The 9419-nt window shown below is 52.9% G+C and overlaps 4 protein-coding genes across 4 annotated transcripts; 2 read left to right on the forward strand and 2 right to left on the reverse strand.

Annotated features, from left to right (window-relative positions):
* Positions 1-310: 310 nt before the first annotated feature.
* On the reverse strand, positions 311-3217 carry UMAG_04218 (Kinesin-1 motor protein; the record flags this gene model as incomplete). Its single annotated transcript, XM_011392397.1, has 1 exon — positions 311-3217. One exon carries the CDS (start codon positions 3215-3217, stop codon positions 311-313), a length of 2907 nt encoding a protein of 968 aa, XP_011390699.1.
* Positions 3218-4534: 1317 nt separating this feature from the next.
* Positions 4535-5695, forward strand: UMAG_04219 (uncharacterized protein; the record flags this gene model as incomplete). Its single annotated transcript, XM_011392398.1, has 1 exon — positions 4535-5695. The coding sequence occupies one exon, from the start codon at positions 4535-4537 to the stop codon at positions 5693-5695; it is 1161 nt and encodes a 386-aa protein (XP_011390700.1).
* Positions 5696-6631: 936 nt separating this feature from the next.
* On the forward strand, positions 6632-7731 carry UMAG_04220 (chorismate mutase; the record flags this gene model as incomplete). The annotated part of the gene is made up of 3 exons (XM_011392399.1): positions 6632-7054; positions 7174-7255; positions 7370-7731. The coding sequence occupies 3 exons, from the start codon at positions 6632-6634 to the stop codon at positions 7729-7731; spliced, it is 867 nt and encodes a 288-aa protein (XP_011390701.1).
* Positions 7732-7994: 263 nt separating this feature from the next.
* On the reverse strand, positions 7995-8454 carry UMAG_11133 (uncharacterized protein; the record flags this gene model as incomplete). The annotated part of the gene is made up of 2 exons (XM_011392512.1): positions 7995-8342; positions 8452-8454. The coding sequence occupies 2 exons, from the start codon at positions 8452-8454 to the stop codon at positions 7995-7997; spliced, it is 351 nt and encodes a 116-aa protein (XP_011390814.1).
* Positions 8455-9419: the final 965 nt, after the last annotated feature.

The raw sequence follows: 9419 nt of genomic DNA on the forward strand, positions 1-9419 counted from the left end.
TTTTCCTTTGCCCTTTTATCATACTTTTCTTCTCCTTTTACTCATCAATTACGAATTTCTGAACAATCACGAATCACGAATTCGTGATATTTAATTCGTGATTATGAATGCAGACTGCATCGAGTCCAGTCTGATAGTTGATTGAGAAAGCACAACCGCCATAGCATCCGTACGTTGCCTTTCATGTTACAAACTCAAATCATCCACAGCCAGTACACATGCAGTCGAGACCAAGGCACAATGGTGGTAGCAGAGATCGGGTATGTAAGGTAAGGTGAAACGTATAGATCTTCCACGTTTAGATGTTTATTCACTTGGACGAAAAGAACCAGCTGGATCGTGCCTTGGGAGAATTTTCACCTAGCGATGATCCGGCTCCGGCGACACTGCCGCCAAACACCGCTTGCCTCGCTGCAACAGAGCCTGGCTGAGGCCCAGACGTTGGTCCTCCTCCACGCAACGGTTTGGCGATGCGGCCAAAGCCGCCCAGAGGCCCTGGCGCAGCACTTCCGGCAACCGACGCGCGCATCTGGTTGGCGTGATGCAGACGCTCCTTTACGGCCTGCAGCTGCTCCTCAAACTTGCGGTTCTGCAGCATGAGCTTATCCTGGCTGTCCATCAGGTGCTGTTCCAGCGCTTGAATGCGTTCGTTTCTCGCCAACAGCTTCCTCTCTGCGATCGAGACTTCCTTCTTGAGGCTACTGTTCTGCTCCACCAGCTGCTTTTGCACATTGGTGAGCTGCTCCAAGTTGCGCTCCAAAAACGCCATCTTTTTCTGCTGTGCCTTCGAGTTGCTGTTGCGCACGACATTGTTGTACTGCTCGCGCGACTCATCGAGCGAGATTTCGAGCTCAACCACCTTTTCGCATCGGTTCTGGAGGTCGCGCATCAACGACTTCTTCATCGTGTCGAACTCCGAGAGCTGCGCTGCCATCGTCTTGCGCACACGCTCCAATTCTCGCGCCGATTCGGCCAGGTTACGTCCACCCTCGACGCCGGCAGTGGTGACGGCAAACGCGCGCTTGAGCTCTTCATTGGTGCTCTTGAGGTTGTCGTTGTTCGAAGTCAGAATCGCGATCTCCTTGGCTTTGAACTCTATCTGGCGCTTCAGATCGTTGATCTCGCTCGTTTGTGCATCTCGCTTGGACGCATACTGCAACTCAAGCTTGGCCTTGAGATCCTGGATGGTGACGTCGACGTTGACATGGTTGGCCTCCTCGGCTTTGATCGACTTGTCAAGCAGCTCCTCGTACTCAGCCTCGAGCGTAGCAAATCGGCTTTCGAGCTCCTGTCGCCTTTGATGCAGTAGCTCGTTCTCCTCATGCGCCTGGCGCACGCGCTCGCTCTGTTCTCGCAGCAGACTCTGCGACTCGAGAAGCTGCTCGCGTAGTGTTGAGAGATCGTCAGCAGAGAGGGCGCCAGAGCCTGTGCTACCAGCAGTCTCGAGCTTGCTCAGCGTCTCGCGGATCTGTTCTTCCTTCTCAGAGACGATGCCCTGGTTGAAGTCGGCCATCATCTGTGCCATGCGCTCGGCCTTCTTGCGCTCCTTACCCTCCTGCGATGGGTCCTTGACGGTCTTGGCAGTGTCGGCAAGCGACTTGCGCAGCTCCTCAAGTTCTGCAGACAGGTCCTTGTTCTGCTCCTTGAGGATGTCGAGCGTGATGGTGGCATCTTTGTGCTCGTAAGTGACACGCTCGAGTTGAAGCTTGATCTCGTTGATCTCGGAAGTCATGCTCTTGTTGTCCTTGGAGAGCGTCGCCTCTTGCTCGCGGTAGAAAGCAAGCTCCTGTGTAGCCTCACGCAGTGCACTCTCTGCCGACTTGAGTGCGACCTCCTTTTCGGCGATCTGATCGCTGAGCTCGTTCTCCCTGCGCAGGAAGTCATCGCGCTCGTCCTTGTCGATGGAGACGGCCGATGGCGTCTCGGGCCGAGAGGCAAGCTCGCGAAGGTTCTCGACGGCTGGTGTGAGGGGACGCGATTGACTTTGAGTGGCAGCCAAGGTGGGAGTGGCAGCGATGGGTGCGCCTTGACCGACGACAACCTTGCTTGCGTCGGCCCATTCGGACTCGGGCACCTTGCCACCTGAACGCCATACCTTGAGCTCGGCTTCAAGATTGGCAATGTATTGCTGGTATCGCTCGTTGTCGGCTTTGGCCTTTTTGAGCAACGTCTTGAGCTCGGACGGGGAGAGCTCGGCGTTGACGCGCGCCTTGTTCTTGATGCTCTTGGCTCGAACACCGAAGCGCAGTGTAGACAGCGTCTCATCGGCATTGTAGACGCATGGCGAGGCATTGACGATGAGCGTTGTGCGCGAGTTACCTCCGAGCGATTCTTGGAGAATACGGGTGAGTTTGGAATCACGATAAGGGATGTGGGAAGACTTGCCGTCGGTGAGTGCATTGATAACCATTCCAAGCGCTGACAGACTCTTGTTGATTTTTTTGGCTTCTTCAAGCGTCTGTCCACTTGCGCCTGTCTTGCCAACCTTTTCGGAACCTGCCAAGTCGACAAGATACAAATTACCAGTTTTTGCGCTGCCGGTCTCGGTGTTTCGCTGCTGGATGGTGATGAGGAAGATGGAGTGCGATCGCGAAGATTCGGCGTTCATGTTGGTAGAAGAAACAGCACGGGCGAGACCACCTTGACGCATGATCTCGTAGACGTCGGCCTGACCACCGACGTAAAAGTCGGAGAGACCCTTGACGTAGACGCCTCTGTTCTTTTCCTCATGGACCTGCAGATTGTCGTTCTGAGGAGCGAGCAGGTCGCGAATTTTTTCCATGTAGATTTCCATATATGACACCTTGACAAGATATTCGAGATGCGGTGGACTTGCCATGATGTTTTCAAAGATCTGTTCGGTGATGCGCGGGATGATACCTTTGAGGTTGTCGTTGTCAATATCGGAGCCCATCATGGTGAATGTCTTACCGGAACCGGTTTGACCATAGGCAAAGATGGTTCCGTTGTAGCCATTGAGGACGTCCTCGACCGTTTCTTTGATGCCGAACTCAAAGACGTCGCGTTGCATGGTGTTCATGGGAAAGACCTTGTCGAAGACGAAGCCGCCTGCTTCAGGACCCGATGTGGAAACGCCACGGGTCAACTTGACCAGGGAGCCGTCATCGCTAAAGTCGACGACAATGTCGCTACCCTCCCGCTGCTCGATGGCGTTGGGAGGGCGAAAACGACAGACGACCTTGATGTTGTTGGACATGACGACTTGGCGGTGTAAGTGTGCTGAGAATTGCTTGCTCGAGGTGGTGCGATCCAGCACGGTGAGAAAAAGTGCGCGCTAGTGGGCCATGTAAGCGCTCCAGACTAAGCGTGTCGACTGCAAGACCGAATCGACCAATGCTTGCCCGCTCGAGAAATGCCTGCTGAAGCCGTAGCGGCGCCGAGTACGAGAAGCTGAAGCTGTGTATGAAGGTGACGAGGGAGGCAACAAAGCAAAGGTGCGGATGTGTTGGGAAACCAAGAAACAAAAGACGGAGCTGACTGGTTTTCAGGTTCGGGCTGGCAGTGAAAGTCAAAGCAGCAAGGCACAGAGCCACGAGCTGGCGGGGCGTGCGAGGCTTTGTGCTTACCGTGCGTCCATGGTGAGTGAGCGTGTGTGTGCAGTCGTGAGTGTTTAAGTGCGTGAGTGTGTGTTGGTCTCTCTTGCTGTGCGCGTCCCTCTTTCGCGGTTGAGCTGCAGAGACAGCTGAGAGTAACATTCGTGATTCACAATTTCGGCCATGAGCCCACAGCCCACAGCCATCTGATTTCCCTTTTTCAGCATTTCACGATATTCGTGTTTCTAACTTTCGTGATTTCTCAGACGATTCACGATTCTGAAATGATCTGTCAGATGTGTGAGTTCTCTTCACGCTTGTCTCACGTATTTCACGATTATTTACGATTTTGTGTATCACCGATACCCGATAGGCGATACGCAGTATATTCTACTTTTTTGTGTGAGAATTCCAGGTCGAACATGGCTCCGCAGATTTCACTCACGACTTTCCATGTTCACGGTCCACAGTCGTTAGTCGTGAGAAGTGTGAGTTTCATGGTTCATGCGTGGTGCTTTCAGCGCTGAACGTGTCGCGTGAGCGTCAGGTGTTGGTTGGTCTTTGAGGTTTATTAAAGAGTTGTGAGTGTGAATCATGAATCGTGAATGCTGTCACAAGGCACAGAGTCGAGTGGGACAGTCGGACTTCCTCCACAAAGCACACTACGCCTGCAGTGAGGTCGTTGCGTTCACATCCCTCGGATTGTTCGCTTTGCTCCCTTGCTTTGACTGCGCTCAGCCACTGACACCTTTTTGCACATCCACAACCACATCCAAGTCGGCGTCGACGCACAGACAACGCTTGGCCAGCATCGAAAGGCAGCTCGATTGCCCTTGACAGGATACAAATATAGTGGCGTGCTTGACGAGCGTCCTCTCAACTTTTCTTTCCACATAACCCTCAGAGTTGACAGTATACCAGTTTCACAGATGTCGCATGCGAACCAAGATCCCATAGTTCAGTCCTTGTCGGCCGCGAGCATGCCAACGCCAGAAGCCGGTCCATCTCGTCTGGCGCCACCGTTCAGCCTTCAAAATGACAAACCTAACCCCGATCCATCTACTGCCAACATGGTTGGCTTTTCTGTCAAATATCACGGCACTTTCCTGTCAGTAAGGCTCGCTGAAGACGAGACATTGACAGACCTCAGAGCAATCCTGTTTTCGATGACAGATGTGCCGCCTGAAAGTCAAAAGCTGCTTGGCATGGTCAAAGGCAAGCAGCCCTGCGACGAGACGCAGCTCGGCTTAATTTCGTATGCTCCAGCCGCACTGCGAGCCCGTCGTAGCCCAACTCAGGCCGACAAGGTCACTACCGACACTGCCGTTGCTGCTGATCAGGCGTGTAAGATGACGGTGCAGTTCACGCTTCTCGGCACACCGGAAGCGGACCGCCTGAAAGAGCAGGTGATCGACAATATCGGGTCAAGCGACCAGGGAGATGCAGTGCAGGACCTCGACTATGTCGAGCTGACAAAGGCAGAACAGGCTGCGGTGGAAGCGCATCGTGACCCAAAGAACCTCGCCAAGCTCGAAAAGACCATCCGGCGCTTCTCTGACTTTCCGATCATCAACGCACCTCGACCGGGCAAGAAACTGCTGGTGCTGGATCTCGACTACTGCATCGCCGATACGAAACGGCTGCTAGACGCCAACTCACCCGCCTCGTTGGCCGCTCGACCAGGGCTGCACGAGCTGCTCAGAGCTGTCTATCCGTATTACGACATTTGCGTCTGGTCGCAGACGTCATGGCGCTGGCTGGAAATCAAGCTGGTGGAGCTCAACATGCTGGGCAATCCGGACTACAACATTTCGTTCGTGATTGATCGAACACCCATGTTCAAGATTCAATCAAAGCGAGGCACGCATGAAGTCAAGGCGCTCGAGTTCATCTGGCGCAGGTGGCCCGAGATGTACGGTTGTCACAACACGATCCACATTGACGATCTCGGCCGCAATTTTGCCATGAATCCACTCAACGGCCTCAAGATCAAGGCGTACAGAAATTCTCCCAACTTTGATACCGAGTTCGTCGCTCTGCGCAGGTATCTGTTACAGCTGGCACATCCAAGCGTCACCGACTTCACAAAGTATGAGCATATGAGCAACGCCTGGAAGCAGTTTCAGGGACCAGAAGTGTAAGCCTACGCCACCGATCGCGATTTGTGACTGTTCAGAATTACAGTACAAGCAAAACAAGTGAAGTGGGAAGATGAATTCGATCGAGCGTCCATCTATGCGTCTCGCCACGTAAGCGGAGAACCACTAAGCAATGTGTCGACTGCATACTGTGACACCAGAAGCCACTTTCTTGACCAGTCATCCATGCTGAGACTGTGAACCGGGTATGCTGCGCCGACCAGGCGAAACTCGGGGGTTCGGCCTGGGTTACACGTCGAGCCTGTGGGAGCACGACGTCGAATTGGCCATTCAACAATGCGCATTATTGACGTGGGCGCAAAGGCAGAGGTGGGTTTAGGTCCATCAGCACGATAGAATCACCGGCTGCTACGGCGCGAACCCACAAACCAGCGATGAACCTGCTCGGTCAAATGCGGAGAGCAAGCTGACGCCTTGTGTGGTGACTGTTCATGTACAAGCGTCAAGGTGAGTGAGAAAAGGTGCGACTAGTTAGTGCGCCGGTTCAGGGTCGTGCGCTTGGCGTGTCCTTTGTCGGTGTTTTGCCGAGGCAATTTGCGAGCAAGCGCAGCTGGCTGCTCAAAGCGTTTAAAAGGCGTCGTCCGAAACGCATTAAGTAGACTCAGACTTCCACGTTAAGATCTTCCGAAAGCCTCTTTGGATTATTAGAGAGACCAGCAGCGTATCTCCGATCTTGTGCTCCATTACTTGTCATTCTCACTCTTGTGTTGCATCGCGCTGCGCAACTCCTATTCTTTTCCCCACATCACAGTCACCAGCCTGTCGTCTTGGGAGAGCTTTGACACACGGTCCTACTGCGTCTCGAAACCGCTCAATCACTCTTCAATTGCATACCTCTTCTCAGCTTCGAGCTACCCGCGTTGGCTTTCACTGTTCTTCCTGGAAGATCTCAACGTGCAAATGAGCAGCCACAGCAACATGCACACGCTCGATATCCATTCTGCCACCACGGAAGAGATTCTCTCTCTCGAAAACATTCGCTCCGTCCTCATCCGACTCGAAGAAACCATCTGTTTCCAACTGATCGAAAGAGCACAGTTCGCACGTAATGCCAAATGCTACCTACCAGGAGGTTTCCCGCAACTCAAGGAACGAGAAGGCTGGAACAGCTCCTGGCTGGCATGGTTTTTGAAGGAGACAGAAAGCGTCCATGCCAAAGTTCGAAGGTTCGAGGCTCCCGATGAATACCCTTTTACAGACCCCAAGCTGCTTCCCAAACCCATCCTGGAACCAGTCACCTATCCAGAGCTGCTGTGGAAGCACTCGGTGAATGTCAACGATCAGATCCTCAAGTTTTACGTCGACTCGATCGTGCCGGAAATCACAAAGACGCTGGGAGAGGTAGGTAGTCACCGCAACTCTTCATCATCTTGATGCTCCGACCATGTGCTTTCTGTCTTGCTGATATTCCGAGATTTGCTCTTTTGATTTTTTTCTTGAATCTCTGATTGACAACGTAGAACGCCGATGATGGACATTACGGCTCTTCGGCCATCCGCGACATTGAGGTTTTGTCAGCTTTGAGTCGAAGGATTCATTTCGGTAAGTTCCTTTGGCGCAACCTTGTGAGATTCGTCGCCCCTCCTTTATCAGTCTTGTGACTGAACCTGTTGTCTTTTACCCTACTGCATTTGGTTCGGCTTTGGATGTTTATAGGAATGTTTGTCTCCGAATCCAAGTTCCGCGCCGAACCAGCTGCATTTATCCCGCACATTCTCAAGCCTAACCGCGAAGCGCTGGCGGCGCTCATCACGAAACCTGCGGTCGAAGCGGCACTGCTCGTGCGCTTAGCTGAAAAAGCCAAAGTGTATGGACAGGACATGGATCGTCCCGGCGCCAACGCGGAGGAACGTGATCAGGCACGCAAGATCGAGGTCGATACCGTGGTGAGGATCTACAAGACGTTCGTCATTCCGCTGACCAAGGAGGTCGAGGTGGACTACTTGCTGACCAGGCTGGATGGCGTGCCGGAAGAGCAAGTGCGAGAGATGTTGCAGAGCAACAAGTTTGTAAGCTAGAAGCTGAAGACGAGTCAAGAAAATAGAAAGAGGACTGCGTTGCGCGGTTGCTGTTGCAAACACAGAGCGTACAGAGTACAGCAAGATGACTGTGTTCTGCAAAGCGATGACAGCACCTCGGATCCACACGCCACTCGCAACGCTAGCCATGAATGTCGAGTGTCCAAGAGGCGGTACTTTTGTGCTGAGAAGAGCTAAAGGGCATACATATTACACAATCGAATCCTAGGCAACAATCAATCTAGCTCTGACCTTGATGCTGCTCAATGCTTCGGCGGTGGGTAGCCATAACCTTGTTGCTGCGGCGGACCGTAGCCGTACTGCTGCGGTTGTTGCTGATGATAAGCTTGATGACCGCCGAACCCACCGCCCGCGACCTGGGGCTGGAATCCACCGTCCTGGTCCGCTTGCCACTGGCAGATGTTGCAAAAGTAAATGTGTTTGCTCTTCATCGGGATCAACGGAATCCAGCACAGCTCGAACCATGTGCGCGCTTTCGCCTGCACCACTTGCGCGTTCTGGCATCGTGGACAGATGCGCGCCGATCCATCGCCTTCTTGCTTAATTTTCGTCGGGCACCCAAAGATGACCGGGATGAAGAAGCAAAAGTCCTATCGAGTCGTACCAGAATGCAGGAAACGAGGGAAAAGTCGGCAATGTCAGCGGGACCCTGTCTGAAGAAGATCAATTGGATGCTAGCCGACTGGGAAAGATGCTTACCATCTTGAAGTTTTCTACGTCGGTGCTTACCAACTACGAAAGGGAAGCTGGTGCGGCTTGCTCGTGCGCAAGTGTAGGTTGCTTGGTTCGGTTCGAGATTGTTGCACTCGGGATGCTGTCTGATGACGACGAAGCGGTCGTTGTTTGTAAAAAGATACCCGACGCGGGTATGTATGTGATACGAGGATGACAAGAGTGGCGATAGCTTGGATCAGCTTGATCGCACGCTCTCGAGCTTACGATCAAGCCCACCCACAGCATGCCGAACCACTGCCGTGGCTTTTAGTAGAACATCCAAACCTCCACACGTGCACAATTGAACCATTCTGTATCCATTCATTCACGATTCACAATTCACAATCCCTCTGCCTGATAAAAGCTCAACTGCCACTTTCCAGCGTAGCTTCGCTCGACCTTACTTTCAACCTCGACCTCACGTTCGGATGTTAGTGACACACAAATGAAGCTTGCTTTTGTCGGACGCTGGGGCGTGAGCTACAAGACAGATTCTGAGTGTCGTCGATGAAGCTGGTAGTGGGACCTCGGTTTTGCGACAAGACGGTCGGCAACTGTCTATGCGAGCTCGACTTCGTTCAATGACAAGTCCCATTCAAGGTTTGCGATGTTGTTATGGAACTTGCAGGCATTGAGCTTTTTGATGGTGTAGCTGAGCCTGGAAGGACGACTCTTCAAATTCCTTCACGACAGAAGGCCATGTTTGACGTCGTAGCAAGGAGGCAGGCACTGGTAACGCACTTCGTGGGCATACGGTGTGAGTAATTCAGCCACATCCTAATCACACATACTAGCCCGGCTCGTGCGAGAAGATCCTACTCTTCACAATGCTACCCTTAGGTAGTTCACTACTAGACACGAGGCGGAGGAGTCGAATCCCTGATTTTGACAGCTTCGGCCCATACAGGCGCTGTATCGTCTTGATCTTTTGCTCTCTTTCAGCATTGCATGCA

This window comes from Mycosarcoma maydis, chromosome 12, assembly GCF_000328475.2.
Source record: "Mycosarcoma maydis chromosome 12, whole genome shotgun sequence".
Classification (NCBI taxonomy): Eukaryota; Fungi; Basidiomycota; class Ustilaginomycetes; order Ustilaginales; genus Mycosarcoma; species Mycosarcoma maydis.